The sequence below is a fragment of the Psammomys obesus genome, unplaced genomic scaffold (assembly GCF_907164565.1).
Source record: "Psammomys obesus unplaced genomic scaffold, mPsaObe1.curated_primary_1811, whole genome shotgun sequence".
Classification (NCBI taxonomy): domain Eukaryota; kingdom Metazoa; phylum Chordata; class Mammalia; order Rodentia; family Muridae; genus Psammomys; species Psammomys obesus.
This window is the reverse complement of record NW_026591560.1, coordinates 1,176,140-1,195,988: the sequence shown is the minus strand read 5'-3', so window position 1 is coordinate 1,195,988 and position 19,849 is coordinate 1,176,140. Positions and strand designations below refer to the sequence as shown.

The 19,849-nt window shown below is 52.4% G+C and overlaps 1 protein-coding gene across 22 annotated transcripts in view; it reads left to right on the top strand.

The window, feature by feature from the left end:
- Nrxn2 (neurexin 2) overlaps positions 1-19,849 on the top strand; it is a 109,390-nt gene that overhangs the window by 7,086 nt on the left and 82,455 nt on the right. For all 22 annotated transcript variants that reach the window (XM_055610372.1, XM_055610367.1, XM_055610366.1 and 19 more), the window contains exons 2-3: positions 2,043-2,994; positions 17,318-17,335. In XM_055610372.1, the coding sequence (XP_055466347.1) occupies positions 2,265-2,994; positions 17,318-17,335 (748 nt within the window). In that variant the 5' untranslated portion in view covers positions 2,043-2,264. The remainder of the gene's footprint in view (positions 1-2,042; positions 2,995-17,317; positions 17,336-19,849) is intronic.

The window sequence follows — 19,849 nt, the reverse complement described above, 5'->3', positions numbered from 1 at the left end:
ATCTTCCCCCTCACTGGCAAGGGGCAGCCCTTGGGGGGTGCTGGAGCAGGATACTTTGGTTCCCCCCTCACACAGTAGCCTGTAGGACTCTGGGTAGACAGCAGCCAGAAGCAGGGTGAAAAGGCTCTGACGGGGGACTGGCTTTGCAGCTGTATCTCAGTCTTTCTAGCCACTACTCAGGGCTTCCGAGCCCTCTCTGCCCATCTTTCTCCAGCCACCTGCCCTCCTGTCACTCTCTGGACATCTCCTCACCGTGGCTCTTTAGTGCAGCCTCGCCTGCTTCTTTTTATAGCTCAGCTTCCTCCCATGTAGCTTTCTGGTTCTCCTCATGCCCTCTAAGCTACTGTTCTCACCTGTGGCTTTCCTGCTCTGTGTCTCTACCATGGGCATGCTGGAGTTGAACAGGCTTGGGTTTGAGGTCTTAGGTAGTATGCTGTTGGGTGTCTGTGTGACCTTGGCTAAGTCCCTAGACTTCTCTATTTGGGCTTCCCCAAGGATGAACAGGAGTAATAGAACTCTTTAGGTGATTAAGTGAAATGACATTTGTAAAAATGCCCCGGATCCAGTGCCCTGACAAATGCCATTTGAATTTGAAATTTGATTTTCTCAACCTTCTTTTTCTTTCCTCCCCACCAGCCTTCCTCTCTCCTCCATCTATCTCCACCACTTTTCTCCTCTCCTTCCTTTCTCCTCTCCACCTGTCCCCATCTTTTCTGAAACTCTGGCCCCTCCCTGCTTCGTTCCCAGGCTTCTCATCACCTCCATCTCTCCCTCTTTCCCACCCTCCCTCCCCAAAATAAAATCAATGCAATATTCAGGAGGGTTGTTGGATATAAATAATTACGACTTGGAGTTTAACGAGATGCAAATTCCCCTCCCTGTCGTGGGGTATAAATTGCTCTCTGACAGCCCGTTACAAGGGTAATCATTTCAGAAAGGCAATTTTATGCAAATGAACCTTCCTGCCTCCCGGTAGCTCTCCCCAGCCCTGGTTGGGGGGCCTGGAAGAGCTGAGTGCTGAAGAGAACTCCAGTCACTGGGACCAATCCTGAGGTTGAGGACCTGGACCTGAAGGGAGTTTGAGGGTGACTTACCCTTAGCTTCAGAAAGACCTGGGCAAGTGGAAACCGAACAGTTGACAATGGGCCACCAAGTAAGGTTGGGAGTCCAGAAAGGGCTTAGTGTGGTTTAGGGGGAAATGGAGGCACAGAATTGGATGTCTATGCTCATGAGTGGATGGGCGGGGCTTGGAGCGAGAATACCTGGGCCCTGGCTGGCTTTTCTCCCCTGCCCCTTCCCAGCCTGGTAACCCTGTGGGTACCATTGATGAATTGGCACTTAATTAATCCCAATGAATTATTTAGCAACTTCATTATCCAACATCAAGAGCTGATGAGAGAGACTGATCCCTGGCTGAAAGCCGGAGCCAGGCCCAGAGGTTAGGCAGCTTTGAGAGGTGGCTGGGTTTAACTGCTGGAGGAGAGCGCCTTGGCAGAGCCCCCGAGGAGCTGGCCTTGGTTCTGACCCTTGGACTTCAGAGAGGGTTAGGGGAGGGCTGCGCCACATATAGACTACTGTGTCGCTTCTTCTCCGGTGCGCACCTCAAACCAACAAAGCCCACAACGAGCACCACCTCATTCCAACTGCTACCCCCACCCCCGTCCCGTACTTCCAAATATGATGGTATGTCTTGCTTGGAGAACCTCTGCAGGTCAAGGCCCGCTAAAAACCTCCAGGGAACTAGCCATGCTGGATCATACCTGTAATCCCAACCCTCGAGGAGAGAGGAGGTGGTGGCAGGAGGATATCAGAAATTTCAGGTCATCTTCCGCTACCATAAGGAGCGTGTGTGTGTGTGTGTGTGTGTGTGTGTGCGTGTGTGTGTGTGTGCAGCCTGAGCTAGACGAGACTGTCTCCAAAAACTAAAAAGTGCTAAAAGGGAACAGGTGGTCACCTGCTGGTTTGAGATAGAGCGCCAAACACCGCCGACACCCCTTGCCTCTGAATCCTCGATTAAACCTTTCCTCTCCGTTTCTCCGCAGGCGTCCCTCCCCCACCTTCCATCCGAGTCCGCCGCGGGGCCGCCGTCGCCTTCCGGGGGCGTGGACACGTGAGCCCCGGCGGCCGGGTCCATGGCACTGTGAGTCGGCGAGGGAGCCCCGCTCCTCGCGAGGGGCGCCCGGCCCCCTCCCCGCCCCATGCGCCCGCGGCTCTGAAGCCTGAGCGGGGCCGGGGGCCGGGCGGCGTCGGGGCCGCCGGAGGCAATGGCTCTCGGGAGTCGGTGGCGACCGCCACCCCAGCTGCCGCCGCTTCTGCTGCTGCTGGCGCTGGCGGCGGGCGTCCGTGGCTTGGAGTTCGGCGGCGGCCCGGGGCAGTGGGCTCGCTACGCGCGCTGGGCGGGCGCGGCGAGCAGCGGCGAGCTCAGCTTCAGCCTGCGCACCAACGCCACGCGCGCGCTGCTGCTCTACCTGGACGACGGCGGCGACTGCGACTTCCTGGAGCTGCTGCTGGTGGACGGGCGCCTGCGGCTGCGCTTCACGCTGTCTTGCGCCGAGCCCGCCACGCTGCAGCTGGACACGCCGGTGGCCGACGACCGCTGGCACATGGTGCTGCTGACCCGCGACGCGCGGCGCACGGCGCTGGCGGTGGACGGCGAGGCCCGCGCCGCCGAGGTGCGCTCCAAGAGGCGCGAGATGCAAGTGGCCAGCGACCTGTTCGTGGGCGGCATCCCGCCCGACGTGCGCCTGTCTGCGCTCACGCTCAGCACCGTCAAGTACGAGCCGCCTTTCCGCGGCCTCCTGGCCAACCTGAAGCTGGGCGAGCGGCCGCCGGCGCTGCTGGGTAGCCAGGGCCTGCGCGGCGCCGCCGCCGACCCCCTGTGCGCTCCCGCACGCAATCCCTGCGCCAACGGCGGCCTCTGCACCGTGCTGGCCCCCGGCGAGGTGGGCTGCGACTGCAGCCACACTGGCTTCGGCGGCAAGTTCTGCAGTGAAGGTGAGCCCCGGCGCGGGCGTGAGGTGCTGGGGTCGGGGCCGGCTGGCCTGTGCTGGGGTGGAGGGCCGAGAGAGGACGCGCTCCGGTCCGACGTTGCTGCACGGAAGCGCCCAGGTTAGGGCCTAGCAAGCAGGCGCTAGCGCTTGAGGGCCGACGCTGCTTCAGAGTAAAACCCCGAGGCCGATGGTGTGGGCGTGGCCGGGGCGTGGCCAGGGTGAGCGCAAACGCGACTTGTGTGCGGTGGCTTTACGTGGTGAGGTCCGGAAGGGGCCCTGGGGCCGTGTAGGTGGGGCCTGCGCAGGCCGAGCGGGTGGGAAGGCCTGTGAGACACAGTGTTTGGGTACAGTACGCGGGGCGGGGCCTTGTGTGGCTTAGGGCAGGGTTCGGCCTTTGAGGGTCTGGTCTTTCGGGCTGGCAGAGTGGAGCGATCAGAGTGGATAAGGCCTCTGGGGCCGGGGTTTGCGGATGGTAGCCAGTGCCTTGTGAGAAGGACTGATCTGGGAGGCCCCCACAGAAATCAGACCTGCACGAGAAGGTGGAGAGGGAGATGGGACAGCGAGGCTGCGATCCAACCGGCCTGGAGGACGGGAATTGTGTTTGTTTTCTGTCACAGATCTCCAGAGTTGCATGACTGGGTGGCTGAGGGTCCTGACTAAAAGTTGACCTTTTTCTTGGTCATGAGCCTGGATGGCAGGCGGTCTGTCCCAGGTTCAAGACTGGGTGGGGAGGCTTGTGTTTCCAACGTGGAAGCCCATTCCAGTTTGGGGTTGGGATGGAGATTACAGGGGTAGATAGGCCTTGCTTATACTCTGGAAGGTGGGACAGAATATGGAGTGGGGGCTTGGAAGAAGATGTTGGGGCCTCTGCCAGAGAGATTTGCCTGGCTGAGCCCATTGACAGGCAGGAGAAAGAATGGAGGTTGGATTGAGGGCAGGTAAGCTGTGCGTTAGAAGGGATGACGTAAGGAGCCACTTTTTATTTTGGTGTGACGGGTCAGAGGAGAGGTTTTTTTTTCCTCCATTGATGCAGGGGTGGGAGCTAATTGTCCAGCAGGTATGGATGTAGCATTTGTTCTTCTGTCTCTACTTGTGGAAGTCAGGGACTGAATGGGGATGCTTTGCAATTGTGTGTGTGTGTGTGTGTGTGTGTGTGTGTGTGTGTGCATGTGTGCACCTTCAAAGAGGTGGAGTCTTTGAGACAGCGTGTGTCCGGCAAACTGGTGTGGTCCCGGGGATGCTGTTGCTGAGACCGTCTTCATGTGGTCATTCTCGGGAGGAGCCGAGTCTGCAGATGTGGCCCTGTGACAGGAAGTCTGTTCTTCAGCGTTTCGTCCTGTGTCTGTAGCTATGGCAGACGACTGGGAAGGAGCCAGGTGTGGTGGTGCACACGCATAATCTCAGCATTTGAGAAGTGGAGGCAGGAGGGTCAGAAGCTTAAGGTCATTTTCAGCTATATAGCGGGTTTCAAGACAGCCTGGGCTATATAACACTCTGTCTCAAAACAAAGCAAGGAAGCTAGCAAACAGACAACTTAAGGAAGGGTTTGGATTGTTTTTGTGGGACTGTGCTCTGGGATACATCCTTAGGAACTGAGTGTATTAACATGACACCTTCTCGCCTTCTCTCCTAGGAGCTCAGGCGCTCCCTAAACTGTGAAACTGTGTGCAGAGGCCTGCAAGCCTACCAGTGTGTTTTGGGTGCCTATGTGTGAATGGGTCTGTTTGAGTTGTCGTTCTTACTGACTGGAGCCCAGTTCCTAGCAGAGTGACTCGGACACAGCTGTAAGGGGTTTGTGCTGATGTGCAGGTTCCCATGTGTGTGTTTCACTGAGACACTTCAAGAAGACATTAGAGAAATTGTGAGAAATTTCCAGAACCTTAACTTTACTTCTAGTTCCAATGAACCCTTCCCCACCTAGCCTTCCTAAGAAAACAGGATGAGGGTTGGTCAGTGGTGGCTGTAAGCCTTTAATCCCAGCACTTGAGAGGCAGAGGCAGGATGATCTCTGAGTTCGAGACCAGCCTGGTCTACAGAGGAAGTTCCAGGACAGCTAGGGCTACACAGAGAAACACTGTCTCAAAAGAAAAACAAAACAAAACAAACAAACAAACAAACAAAAAACGAAACCAAACCAACCCTTCCAAAAAACAGCAATGCCCCCCCCCCCCAAAAAAAAGAAAACAGGATAAACTATCTTTCTAATTTAAGGGAGGGGAGATTTGAGCCATGGAGAGGTTATAGTAACTGCCACCTGGTCCCACTGTGGTAGAATCAGGCCTAGGTATATGAACATTGCATTCCGAGGCATCCTTGCCAATCCATTCGCTGAAAGCATCCATCAGCCAGAGGCCTCCTGTGAATTAAATAAGTGTGTGCTCTTGAAAGTGGGTTGTGTGATGGCTTCTAAGATGCGTTGACGTTTTTGTGTGTGAGAGGGATGGTTTTGTCGAGTGGGGATGCTAGAGCCGAATGAACGCTTAGGTCAGCTGAGCTGAGATGGCCGTGTGCCTCTGACCCACTGTGTGTGACAGCTGGCAGGGCGGGGGTTCCTGTGTGGATGTGGTGTGTAGATGTCTCTGTGTGTGATGTGTTGACAGAGAGAGAGAGGTGCTTTGTCTGGTAAAGGGCAGGATGAGTCTGTGTCTCTGCACTGAAAAAAAGCACTCAGCTGCCAGTGGGTGTTTGATTAAGACTTGGGGAATGAATGGAGAGATATTAATAAGTATTTGAAAGAGCGGAGACGTGAGGTAAAGGCCTGCGTGTTCATGAAAACTCTCATGTGTATGTTTTGGGATCTGTGTTGTGGGTGGTTGTGTGGTGGAAGATGCTGACGGCACCTGGAGTTGGCAGGTGCAGTCAGAACCCCCCTGGCCCTCTCTCCTTGCCTCTTGCCACCTCCGGCCTTATTTATTCTCCTTGTGTATGTTCCTGAGTTGTAAGCAGCTTTTGTAATAAGCAATGCCCATTTACTTCTCTTAGCACATTTTTTTTTGTATCCATGTCCTCATGTGTGTGTGTTTGAGGCACTCTTGCTATGTAGCCAAGGCTGGCCTCAAACTCATGGTGATTTTTCCACCTCAGCCTCCCAAGTGCTGGGATTGTAGGTGAGTGCCATGCTGCCAGGCTTTCCTCCAGGAGATGCCCAGGGGCGTCAGAAACAGCACCTAGAAGCATCTGCTTTCTTACAATTAGTATTTCGTTTATCACTAGTGTGTGTGTGTGTGCTCAGGTGCACACGAACGACAGCACATATGTGGAGGTCAGTGGACACTTTGTGGAGTTGATTCCCTCCTTTCCACTTCTCCGTGGGTCCTGGGAATCAAACTCAGATCGTCAGGCTTGGGTGGGGAGCACCGTTGCTTGCTAGTTATCTCACATGTGTGAGTGAGAGTACCTGAATATATGTATGTGTACCACAAACATGCCTGGTGCCCTTGGAGGCCAAGGAGTATGTCAGATCCCCTAGAACTGGAGTAGCAGAAGGTTATGAGTGAGGCTGGGAACCTCCTTAGGGTCTTCTAGAAGAATAGCAAATACTCCTAACCACCCAGCCACCTCCCGAAACCTACATTTTAATTAAAAAATTCCACTTATCTATTTATTGTGTGTGGGGGCACTCATCCACAGCATTCATGTGGGGCTCAGAGCCCAGCCTGTGTGAGCTGGTTCTCACCTTCTGCCATGTAGGTCCCAGGGATTGGCTGCAAGCACCTTTATCTACCAAGCTGTTTTTCTAGTCCTCTTAGTACATTCTCAATTACCCAAGGAGGAAGAACATGGCCTCACACTGATGGTTATTGGGGAGGGGGTGTCAGGAAGACTGAGGGAGCCAGATCCTGGCAGATCTCTGAACAGCCTCAGAGTCAGGCCCTTACCCTCCTTTGGAGGCCACAGTCACCTCATTATTACCTGCTTTGAGTGGTTTTCATCTTTTTCTGAAATCAAGGACATTTTTAAAAGTCAGTAATTCACAATACAACCTTCCAAAGAGTTAGTTATTATTTTTCTATGTGTTTATTGGGAAAACAAATGACTCAAAGCTCTCATGAATTCAGGAAAGCTTTTAGATGACTTTGATGTTGTAGGCACCATTGTGGTTAATAAAATATACATTAGGAGAAATAGTTTTAGCTTTATAGGCAAGATGTACCAATTTGCCTTGAGATGTTTGGTATACATATGGATTTGTGGATCTTTTGGAATCTCCCCTGTAATTTCCTGGGGTCTTGGCTTACCCACCAACTGAGCGCCCACATGCCAGAATATTTGCTGCTTGCATTCTCTGGGGTATCTGGCCATATGTAATTGCTGACAGAGCTAAGGGTGAGTGCCTGCACATCTGTGTCCTCGCTGCGGATTGTGTGACACGGTCTGCACCTCCCCACGTCATCCATGTGTGTGGAGGAGGGCCTAAAGAAGTGATCCAGGAAGAAGGGCTATGCAGGTAGGTGTGGGAGACCTCAGATGGAGTCAAGACACAGGGTCAAGTGTCAGGCATACACCACTCTCAGGAGACAAAGGAAAGGATCGTCACTGTGTGTGCCGCAGGTAGCTGGACATCCTGTGTTATTGGTTTGCTGGCAATTTAATTGAACAGGTGGTGATCAAGGGCCCCTTTGTAGTGTGCTGCTGCCTGTGGGAGAATCAGAAATCAGTGAGATGAGCTGCCTGCTCCAGGAGTTGGAAGTTTAGTTGAGGAAGTAGATAAAAAGGCAGTCCAGTGAGTTAAGAGAGTCTGTGTTCAGACCCCTTGGCCCCTAACTTCATGACTCCAGACTTGAGCGCTTGTCTGTCTGTGAGGTGCTGTAATAATAGTGCCTGCCTCAAAGAGTCGCTGCAAGGATCGCAGTTAGTTCACATGGAGTCCAGAGAGTGGCATGTGGCACTGAGAAGACGCTTGATAAGTACAGGGTGGGCATCTTCACTCCAGAAATCTCAAGTCCCAAGTGCTCTAAAAGCTGAGGCGTTGAGGGGTTCTGACACAACGTCCCAAGAGGAGTCTTCCACACCAACCTCGTTTGATGGACTAAAGGAAAGATGGGTGCGGTAAAAACACCGTGTTAAATCATCCGGTGGCTGTATGCATAGAAGTACATAAACAAGTGAGGATCTCGTTTAGACTCGGGCCCCATTCCCAAGATACGTAATTATATATAGTGAGCCATCCCAGAACTAAAAACATCCAAAATCGGAAACATTTCCAGACCCAAGCATTTCAGGTAAGAAGGAATACTCAGCTCGGGCCTGGAGAGATGGCTCAGTGGGGAGGACGCGTTCTCGCAGAGGATTGAGGTTTGGTTCTCAACACCCACATCAGGCAGCTCCCCCCCCCCCAGGAACTCCAGTTCCAGGGGAGCCAGGCTTCTGGTCTCCGCAGACACTTGCACACTCGGTGTACATAAGCTCATTTAGACATATGCACAGACGTAAAAATAAATATGGATAAATGTTTTTAAAAAGAATATTCAACCTCCAATAGCAGGAAATAAAAAAAAAAAAAAAAACAAACCCCGCAAACACAACGCCCAGTGTGGCGTCTGACCGGAGGTAAGGCAGGCATGGTTGTGTAGTGATGAAATGGTACATTGCTGTCCTGGTATGCTGTTATCACCAATATTTGGGGGCCACTGAAGGAGAGACACTACACATTGGAAGCCAGCTTAGGCTACATAGCAAGTTCCAGGCCAGCCTGGGTTACATAGTGAGAGCTTGTGCCCCAAACGAACAAACGAACGAACGGCAAAAACACTGCCAGCAAGATGGCTCCACAAGTGCCCCCAAGCTTGGTGACCTGAGTTCCATCTCCAGAATCCACTTGGTGGAAGGGGAGAACTGACTCCCGCACATTGTCCTGTGACCTCCACGTGTGTGCCGTGGCAAGTGTGGATACACACGCACACTGAGTGAAGTTTGTCTCTTTGAAACAGCATAGTACTGAATGCTGTATATTTTTTAAAAGCTCATAGGGACAGACTCTACATAGATTTCTGTATTTATTGATTCATGGCGTGTGTGCACGCGCGCGCGCGGGTTTGCACGTGGAGGTGTATATGAGTGGAACATATGAGAAGGTACGTATGAGTGGGAGTAGAGTTTCAGGAATTTTTATTTTCTCAGTATTAGGGACTGAACCCAGGGCCAGCAATGTTACATGAGAGTTCTACTAGGGACCGGTAATGGAGCTGTGACATGTTATTTGGGACTGTCTTAGCTTAGCAAGCTCAGGGGAGGACCGTTAAAGAGGCAGGGAAGGCGGGAGATGTGTGCGCCATCTGTAGAGAGGCACCCAGCGCTGGGGCGAAGAATAGAGCTCATGGCAGGAGAAGCTGGGGCCAGGCCTCGGTACCTGAGTCATCCATCGGAAAGTGGGTGTGGACTGGCCATGGCATCCTGGCAAAGGAGCACACAGAGGGTCTTGAGCAGGCATGTGATGAAGGTAAGAACTGTATGGAGGAAGCAAGGAGATTCTGTACAGCAGCTGGATGGTGGGGAAATCAGTTGAACGATATAAACAAGAGATTTTTAACTCTATTTATCTGTGCATGTGTATGTATGGACATATGTGAGTGTGTGTGTACATACATGCCACAGGATAACCTCTAGTGTCACTCCTCAAGTGCCGTTTACCCTGTTAGTTTTTGAGGCAGGGTCTCTCTTTGGTCTAGAATTTGCGGACGGGACTAGGCTAGCTGGCCAGCGAGCCCCGCAGTTCTGCCTGTCTCTGGGCCCACTCCCACTGCTGAAGTGGTGAGTGCGTGCCACCACACCTACCCTGTTACCTGAGTTCTGGGGAACTGAACTCATGTCTTCTGTTTGTGTGTGAGACAAGCACCTTACTGGCTGAGATGCCTCCTGCCCTGAAACCAAAACTTTGGTTGTTTTGGAAGTAGCCAAGAAGAGTGACAGCGTCTGTGGTAGCCATTGGGGTAGCTGCAGTGGTATATACCTGATGCCAAGACCAAAGCTGTGGGAGAGATGCTGCCTTTGTGGTTGAGGTGAGAAGGGGAGGAAGCCTGGAAGGGTTTTGGATCTGGGGCAGCAGATCATGCCTGTGTGGAGTTGTAGTGGCCTTGGCCTTCCTTAGACACAGCTATCCAAGTGTTTTCATTTCTGTTGCTGTGATAAAATGTCCTGACAGAAAGGAGCTTGTGTGTGTGTGTGTGTGTGTGTGTGTGTGTGTGTGTGTGTGTGTGTAGGGGGTTGCTTTAGCTTATCATTTCAGGTTACAGTCCATCACTGGGCAGTGAGTGAGTGAGTGAGTGAGTGAGTGTGTGTGTAGGCAAGGACTTTTTTTTTCTTTCTTTCTTTCAAAACAGGATTTTTCTGTGTAGCCCTGGTCTTGGACTCAGAGCTGGAACTAAAGGCGTGTGCCACCATGTCTGGTTGTGGATGGGTGTTTTATCTGCATGTATGTCTGCGTACTACATGGGTCAGTATCCAAGAGGGCCAGAGTAGGATGTCGGATTCTCTGGAACTGGAGCTACAGATGGTTGTGAGCCACCATGTGGGAGCCAAACCTGGGTTTCTGGAAGAGCAGCCAGTGCTCTTAATTGCTGAGCCATCTCTCCAGGTCTGTGGTCATTGGAGCGTCTTAGGGGCAATATTCCATCAGAAGCTAGCAACTACTTCAGATGTCAGGGCTACAGCTTCTTCCCTAAGCCAGGTGTGCGGAGGGCACACACGTCTGTGGGCCTGTGGGCTGTGGAAGCGGGAGAACCTGTGTTCCTAGCTCTTGGGAAGAGCTCGTCCAGGAGAGCCGGGTTTTCACACTGAAGCTCAAAGCTCAGCAAGGCTGGGAACATCTCAGTGGGAGGTCTCATCACACTCTCTGCCTCCCTGGTTTCTCCCCTAGACTGACTCTTCCTACACTGTTGTACTTTTGAGGTCTCGGAGCATGATTTTCATTGATTACAACCCCCACCCGCTCCCCACTTTTTCCATCTTCATCACTGCTTGATAGCAAATCTGCTGGAATTCTGAGTTCATGTTAGGTGAGACAGTGCCATTCCTGACGCCGTCTCTGCCCTCTGCCAGGTCTCCCCCATGTATGTGCAAGTTTGGATTAGGTCAGAAATGTGACATTTCCTTGTCAGCAACAGCTTCCAGCACCTGTGGCCCTGCTTGATGCTTCAAGGAATGCCAGGCAGAAGCAATGGGCCTCTCTGGGGAGGGGTGCAGAGATGAGCAGGGTGTTTCCAGGGAAAGACGACAGGCTGGTTGCTTGGGCTGACGGCTTTGAGGCCCAGCTTGGCAACTCGGTAGTTGTGTGAACCTGGAAAACTGACTGAACCGTGGAAAACCAATGTTCAAGGTGCTCTTCCAAGAGGCCAGTAGATTTACTGTGATTTTTGTACTCCAGTGGCCAGGAGGCTTCAGAGGAGGAGTCACCATTAAGCTAGTCCCTGAAGGATGACTGAACCAGAGGCAGCTGCCATGATGAAGGAATGTGGTAGGGCTTTTCTGCCAGGAGCGTGGGGGCTATGAGAGGACTGATGTCTCTGGCCTGCTGAGGCAACAGGATTGGTTGTGTTTTGATAAAATACAGTGGAGATTAGTGTTCCAGAAGCTTCTAGCAGTTTGGGCTGTTAGGCTAAGAATGTACCTCTCAAGATGTTTCCATCCTATACTGGGTTAAAGTGAGGCTGGGAGAATGTAGAGATGGGATCTGGTTTTGTTTTGTAGTTTATACTAACCTCACAGAGGATATGTGGTTGAGTATAACCTTGAACTTCTGATCCTCATGCTCCCACTTTGTGAATGCTGGGACACACCACTATGCGCAGTTATCCAGTAATGGGGACTGAAGCCAGGTAAATATTCTACCAACTGAGCCACGCCCTCCTCACTGGAGATTTTAAAGCTAGAGAGATTTAGATTAAATCTTGTTTTAGGTTCTTTTTGAGACTTAGCTCACTCTACTTAGCCCTGGTGGTACTAGAACTCACTATGTAGACCAGGCTGGCCTTGAATTCAGAGATCAGCCTGCCTCTACCTCCCAAGTGGTGGGATTAAAACCCTGTGCTACCACCCCCAGCCTCGGATTAAATCTTCAAACAATTTATTGATTTAAAGACTTTAAAATAAGATGAGTGTGGTGACGTACACCTTCGATCCTAGCGCTCAGGGAGGCTGAGGCTGGCAGATCGATGTGAGTTCAAACCCAGCTTGATCTACAAAGCGAGTTCAGGACCACCATGGCTACACAGAGAAATGCTGTCTCAAAAAACAAAACAACAAAACAAAACAAAAACCACCTCCCCAAAACCTTTAAAATACGTATTTATTTTTTCTTTTGTGTGTGAATGTTTTGCCTGCATGTATGTCTGTGTATCACATATTGGCCTGGTGCCCCCCAGAGGCCAGAAGAGGGTATCAGGTCCCCTGGAACTGGAGTTACAGTCGTGAGCTGCCACATGGGTGCTGGGAACTGAACTCAGGTCTCTGGAAGAGAAGTAAGCACTTTTAAGTGTTGAGCCATCTCTCGGGCCTTTAAAATTTTATTAAATAATTATGATTACTTGTGTGTGTATGTGTGCGTGCGTGTGTGTATATATGATGTTTATGGGGGGAGTGTGCATGCCCTGGAGAGCAGAGAACAACCTTGTGGATTTAGTGCTCTCTTCCTGTCTTTACGTAGATTTCAGGGATGGGACTCGGGTTGTCAGCTTACTTGGTGCGCACCTTCACCTACTGACCATCTTGCTGGCTCTCTACATTCGAATTTGATTGTGACCAATAAACAGTGGGACCTTAGATAAGTTGCTTCTGCATTTCTGCCCACGTACGCATGTGTGTGTGGTATTCATGTTTGCATCTATATGTGCACAGGTGTGTGTGAACGTTACGCATGTATGTTGACCTTGGGTGTCTTCCTCGATTGCTCTCTACGAACCGAGGCTGGGTCTTTCATTGAACTGGGAGCTCCCCATTTTGAATAGTCTGGCCAGCCAGTATGCCGTGGGGATTCTCTGTCTCTACCTCCTTCTGCGTTCTGGGATTGTAGGTGGGCCGCCACGCTCACCTGGCTTTTATGTGGGTCCTGGGAATCTGAATTCTGGTCCTCACAGTTGTGGGCATGAGCCATGTAGCCAGCCCTGCTTCTGTTCTTGGATACTTGGTTTCCTCATCTAACAGAGAGGAACAGTCATCTGTATGGAGGGTTATAGCAGTAGTGGAGGGTGGAGGGAACAGCACACAACAGGATCCAGGCCTACTTTAGTGCTCGGAACACAAGAAGTGTTACTATATTATTCACTCCACAAACATAGCCAGTGCCTTTTTACAAGCCAGGAGCTGAGCAAACAGCTGGAGGTGGAGAGATGAATGAGACATTGTTTTGTCTCTTGCACAGTTTTGTAGTCCCATCAGGAAGCCGACTTGAAATTACAGTTGCAATGTTGCTTTGACAAAGGCAATGGGAAGACAATGTATATCACAGAGCTGGCCCAGAAGAGGGTGACTGTTGCTCCCCTGTGTTCACAGTGCACAGGTATTGGCACGGTGCTTAAGGGAAACCATTGGCTTTTGTAGACAAATGTGTGCGTGTGTTTGTGTGGGTTTTGGGGAGAGTAGGTCGAATATGGCCTGTTAGGGGAATGGAAAAAGGTGGGTGTGGCTGCAGCCTGGATTGTTGCAGGCTAGAAGACTGAAGGGGGTGTGTTCAGACTCGAAGGGACTTACTGAGAAGACTAGCCTTTCTCCGGTGAAGCCAGCAAGAAGCCATATACACTGCCGTAGATAGATACGGCAGAAGGTACACAGTGCAGTAGATGCACACGGCAGTAGACAAACACCTCAGTAGATACACACTTCTGATGGGGCATGGAGGGTTTTAGCAGGTGGAACCCACAGATCCTGGCGAGCGGTGTGAAAAGGGGGAGGAGGGCTTTCTGGGTGTCTGGCCCAGTGAAGACAGGAGAGGGCTTAGGGAAAAGGGTTCTGGAGCCACCTCAGTCAGGCTGAGGTCAAGAAGCCTGTGAGAGGAAGGGGTGTGGTGGCCCTGATTGGCAAGTGGAGAATGGGAAGGCGGTGGGGAACGGTTCGGGTGTGTCTCCTCAGAGAGAGGAGAGACTCCACCGCTGAACACATGAGGCTCTCAGCCAGGCTGATGTGCAGTGTGGCACGTGATGATTGGTGGTGGCCCTGGGTTAGATGGCATCTTGGGACACGTTTAGAGATCAAGAGTTGTAGGTTGAAAACAGGGTCTTTGCCCTAAGGTGAACTATGGGTGAGGAGAATGGAGAGATGTGGCCAAGGGACAGGGAGGTAGATGGGATGGCCAGTGAGGGGCGCAGACAGCATGGAGCAGATGAAGGGAAGATGTGTACTCTCTCTCTGGGGCTTGCTGGCTTCACGGTTTTTGAGCATGCTTTAAAAGATTATTCTTTTTTTTTTAAAAAAAAATATTTATTTTTATGTGCATTGGTGTTTGCCTGTATGTATATCCGTGTGAGGGTGTTAGATCTTGGAGTTACAGACAGTTGTGAACTGCCATGTAGGTGCCGGAAATTGAACCTGGGGTCCTCTGAAAAAGCCGTCAGTGCTGTTAACTGCCGAGTCATCCCTCCAGCCCCCAAGACTATTCTTTAAAAAAAATATATATATTTATTTTATCTTATGTGTACATATGTGTTCCTGAGGACGGGTATTTGTACCACATGATGCGGCGACAGAGAGGTTAGGGCAGGGCATCAGGTCCCCTGGATCTGGAGCTGTAGGTGGTTATGAGTCATGTGAGTGCTGGGAACAGAACCTGAGTGTCCTGTGAGAGCAGTAAGCGCTCCTAACCACTGGTCCACTTCCCCAGCCCGTTAAAAAAAGTTAAATTCTGTGCTTCTGTGTGTCTGTGTATGAGTGTGTGCAAGTGAGTGCAGCCGTCCAAGGAGGCCAGAGGCATCTGATCACTTAGCAGCTGGAGTTACGGGTGGCTGGGAGCTGCCCGCGTGGGCTCCGGAAACCCATCGAGGGTCCTCTGGGTGAGCAGGAAGCGCTCTCAGTCCCTGGGCTGTCTTTCCAGCCTGGAAATACCTTTTGAAATATCTGCTACGTGGGATTATCAGAACGATTCATTTGCACAGATGCTGGTGGCTTGGGGCCGGCCAGGGCCTTGACCTGCTAGGACCGGAGAGTTCCAGCACGGTAGTTCTCAGAGAACCTGAGTCTTTTCTCGGGGTCACTTTAAGCTCCCTCATAACTGTGATGAGGTTCAGCAGCTGCAGGAAAATCGGGGTCTGTACGGCTTTGGGGTGTATCGGGCATGCCGAAGCGTCTCTGTTGTGTGCTGTAGGGTGCGTGTGTAACATGGGGGCTTTCGGCTGTGGGCTAGTCAAGAACGAGGCGGGTAGGTGGCAAGATGGCCATGTTCGCTGGGGGCGTGTGGGGGTGGTGGGAGGCTCCATCAGGAATAACATGCATCAGGTTGCCGTGCGGGTGTTGGTGTTTGCACTCAACCTCTGCGTGTGCTCCACTGGGTGATAGGGCGTACCACAGGTAGCAAGGTTTGTTTTTGCAGTAGCATGCCCCCCCCCCACCACCAAGAATACACAAACAAACCCCACAGAATGTGCTCGTGGAAGGGAGGGGACGGCCTGTGTGCAAGGGTGCGGATTCGTGTCTGTCTCAGGAGCTGCATGTGTGTCTGTCCTTGAGGGTTTGTGTGTTTGCAGGTTGGGAAGTTTCTCTCTTCCGCCTTTGGCCCGGTCCACCAGGCTCCCAGGGAATGGACGTGTGACAGATGTTTAGACTAGCTCAAGGACTGCCCCATCTGCCTTCCCCCTTTCCCCTCAGGTGTGCCCCAAGGTCCAGGCCGGGGCCTGCTTAATAGATGAGGCTGATCGACCATGGGGTGCGTCCCGATCTAGAGGTCCTCAGGGAGCCCTCTGATTTTGCCTGAACATAGGTAACCATCCATCTGGGGGTGTTTGGCTTCATCCAACCCTTTGGAGGGCGTTCTGGCTCATTTGGGAGGTGGAAACAGAAGGATCAAGACCTTAGGGCCAGCCTTGGCCAACCTGGCCTGTTCACTATCTTCAAGCAAACAAATAAATACGCAAACCCATTCTGGAGTTGAGGATGCAGCTCAGTTGGCAGAATGATTGTTTAACACTTAGAACGCTTTGAATTTAGTACCCTGCAGTGCTTAAAGCTGAGTGTGATGGTGTGTGCCTGCAGTCCCGGCCCTAAGGCGGAGGAAGGTAACCCTAGTCAGACTGCACAGGAAGTTCCAGGTCAGCTTGGACTGTAGAGTAAGACTGTGAAACACTCTTAAAAACTACAAAAACAAACAGAGCCAGGCGTGGTGGCACACGCCGTTAAGCCCAGCACTTGGGAGGCAGAGGCAGGAAGAAAGGCGGGTCTCCACAAGTTTAAGGATGGCCTGGTCTACAAAGCGAGACCAGAACAGCCAGGGCTACACAGTGAAACCCTGTCTTGAAATGCACCCCCCCCCAAAAAAAAAAAGCCAACAGAATGAAGATGTTTCTTCAGATTGTAGAGGCAGAGCCAGGCCAGAAGGGGCTCAGGAGAGTGTGCCGTCCACCCTCTCATCAGCATAGTTGGGGTGTGGAGAGGTTGAGTGGCTCAGATGGGCAGTTTGGGGCAGAATCATGTTTTATTGGGTCAGACCCAGGGGCCTGGCCCGTGTCACAGAACTATGTTCCGACCCCGTGTGGATGCCTTTTCTTTCCTGAGTGGGTAGTGGGCTGTGGGGTGGTCAGATCCTTGAGCGTGAACACTTTTAAGGGTGGGCTGTGTAAGAGCTAGATGCAGGAGTGGATCGTCGGTGCCTATGTGTGTCAGTGTGTCGAGGAGTGTGAGTGTGTGCCGGCGAGCCCAGTGAGACAGTCTCTGGTGTGAGCCTGTCCCCATCTGTCTCTGAGCTGCAGTGGAATGAATGCAAGGGAGGAGCCTGCCTCAGGGAAGCCTGGCTGCTGGCTGCTGGCTGCTGGCTGCTCCCTGCTCCTCGCTCTGCTTGCCGCCCTGCTTCCTGTCTCTGTGTGATCGTGGGCAGTCACGGCCCTGCTCTGGGCCTCAATTTCCTGGTATAACAGGATCTGGTGTAAAACACAGAGATCCCTCCCAGATCTCCCAGACGGGCTGACTCTGGGAGGACTCATTCAGGGGAAAGTGTGGTCACTGCCCAATCCCGAGCAAAGCTGTTCCCTGAGATTTGGGGCTTCTAGGTTGGGTTATTCATGTCAAGGCCTTGGTGGACTTGGGGACCTGGAGCCCCTTGGTCCTTAAAGCACCTGTCTATGGCACATTTGCTAACAGGTTTCCTTTCTCTTCTCTCCCTGCTCCCCTTCTCTGAACTTGGCTGATTGTAGAGGAGCATCCTATGGAAGGTGAGTGGAACCTCCGTGATCATTAGGGTAATGCGCATTTCCCTGTGGGATCAATTTGTAGGGGTGCTGTTGGCCATGCAACAGCTCCCTGCCTGCAGGGTCCCCAGGGGGAAGCATGTCTGGGGTCTTTTCCATTGGAGTGCCTCTTCCTGGGCCTCTTTGCTCATTGACAGGGAAGCTGCTGGGTGCAGGGCAGGCCCTTCTCCTTTCCCACGATGCTCTATGCTGCTCCCAGCCTTCTTCCTTGCCGTGAAGGGAAGAGGGTCTCTGGGAAGAGATGATGAGTGGGGGAGAGGAACAGAGCTGATAGTGTTGGAAGTGCCCGGAAGTGAGTAGGTAGACACTGTTTGGCCCAGCTTAGGAAGTGTATAGTGACCATGTACAGAAGAGAGTAGGGGGTGGTAGGTTTGGCTGTTGGCCTGGAGCCTGTGCTGGAGAGAATTCATGCCTCTGCTGCAAAGCCCCTGAGAGTGTGGTCGAAAGGACAGGCAGGGTGGGGTCTGTCCCGTGGTGGGGGTGTGTGGGCAGGGCCAGCTCTTCTACTCTGCTATAGCTGCCCACGGCTTGAGGAAGAGGGCAGCTTCTCCGCTCACCCCAGTCCCAGGGCGAGGGTGGGAGTGGGCTTCTCTTCCATCTCTGTCCATCCTCTTCCCGCCTTCTGTTCTGGCTGCCTCTCTCTCTGGTCTTTGTCTTTGCCTCTCGTTCTCCAGGGCTCTGTCTGTGGACCTCTCTCTGTCCCTGTCCTTCCCCAGATTCTCTGGGTTCTACCATTCTTAGAAATGTCCCCTCTAGCTTTGCTTTTCCCTCTGTTTCTTTTCCTTCTTTTGGGGGGACTAAGATTGAGGATATGGTGGTCCACATTTGGAGGCTCGATTGAAGTCGATCTTACAGGTCATCACAGTGAAGCTGGCAAAATAATTATGAGGGAAGGCCACATCCTGGTCAGCACCCTGCTTTACAGTCCCTTGTCCTGGGAAGCCAGTATGTAGGACACTCTCTGGAACCCCTGGGCCTGGCCCCTTTGGGAGGAGCACAGAAGACACCAAGGATGTGGGAGTCCCAGGAAGGGTAGTGAGGGCTGTAGTCCTGGCTATGAGTGGAGGCCGTTTTCACTGTGGTATCCACAGCTTGCCCTGACTCTCTGTGTTTCTTCTCTTTGGGGCTCCTCAGGTGTCCTGGTTCCAGCAGGCCAGGCCCTGGGTCTGTATCTGCTGTGTCTGTGTGTGCATGCAGGCCAGGCCCTGGGTCTGTATCTGCTGTGTCTGTGTGTGTACACACCCATGTGGCTTGGCTGTCTGTGTGGGCGTGCTGGGTACCCGCTTGTTTTGTCCATGGAGTGGCGTATGTTCGTTTGTCTCTGGAGGAGAGACTGGGGCTTTGTGTGTCTGCATCTCTGTTTGCATCTCTGTGTGTCACTGTTTACCTTTGTGTGCGTGTGAGAGAGAAGGAGAGAGCCCTCGCATCTGGGCGGACAGAGCCTTCTGAGGGCTGGAGATAAGATTTAGCGTGGGTCTGACTTTTACTTGCTCTTGATGTCATGTCTCCTCTGGAACAAAGGGAGAGATGGATGGAGGAAGAGAGAGAAGAAAGGGGAGAGAAGCGGCAGGAGGAAGAAGGAGGGAGAGGAGCAAGAGGTGGGGTTTAAAAAAAAAACCCAACCAGAGCAACAATAACACTGTAGGGAGTAAGAGCAGAAAGGAGAGGAACATACCAGGCAAGGCCCAGCTGAGAGAGAAGAGAAGGGGGCTGCAGAGAAGTGGCTTGGAGATGGGAGAGGAAAGGGGGATAAGGACAAGAAGAGAAGCTGGGCTTTGGGGACATGGGAATGGGGTACCCTCGTGACCTGCTGGTTTAGATGTGGGCCTGAATGTCAGCAGTAGTGCAGGGTGTGTGTGGGATGCCGTGTGTGTGTGTGTGTCAGCATAGGCAGGAATGTAATCCCTTTGTGTGTCCCTGTGCATGTCTGTCTGTGTCTCTTATTTTTGCTTTCTTTTTCTTTTTCATGGCTGTCATTCTGGGGTCTGAGTATGAGTCAAGGGTGAGACACTGCAAATGGGTTCAGCTGGACCTCCCTGAGGTCCCTCTTCAGATCTCTCAGGGGTCCTCTGTGCCTCCCTTTCTCTATCCCTCCATGATGGGCTGCTGGGCCTGAGGCCTAGCTTCCTCCAGGAACCCAGCCATCCTGCTCTGTGGTGCTCTGAGCACCTCCTCTTTCTCCCCAGTCTCTTACAGGCAGGGAGAGGAGACCCAGATTAGCCAAATAGAGTACCCCAGGAAGGACCTTTGGCAGTGTCATCCATCACTGCCAGCCTGTGGGAGGAGTATGAGAAGGGGGAGGAGGGGAAGATGCCACAGGTAGATATGGGGGAGAGAGCACCACAGGGGTACTGTGGCCAGGACAAGGAGCAAGCTGGAGATTGGGGTGGGAGAGGAGGCAGGTTGTAGGGAGGGATCCCTCCGTCATCCGGTCATCTGAGGATGAGCCAGGGGTAGACAGGAATGGGTCTCCCCTCA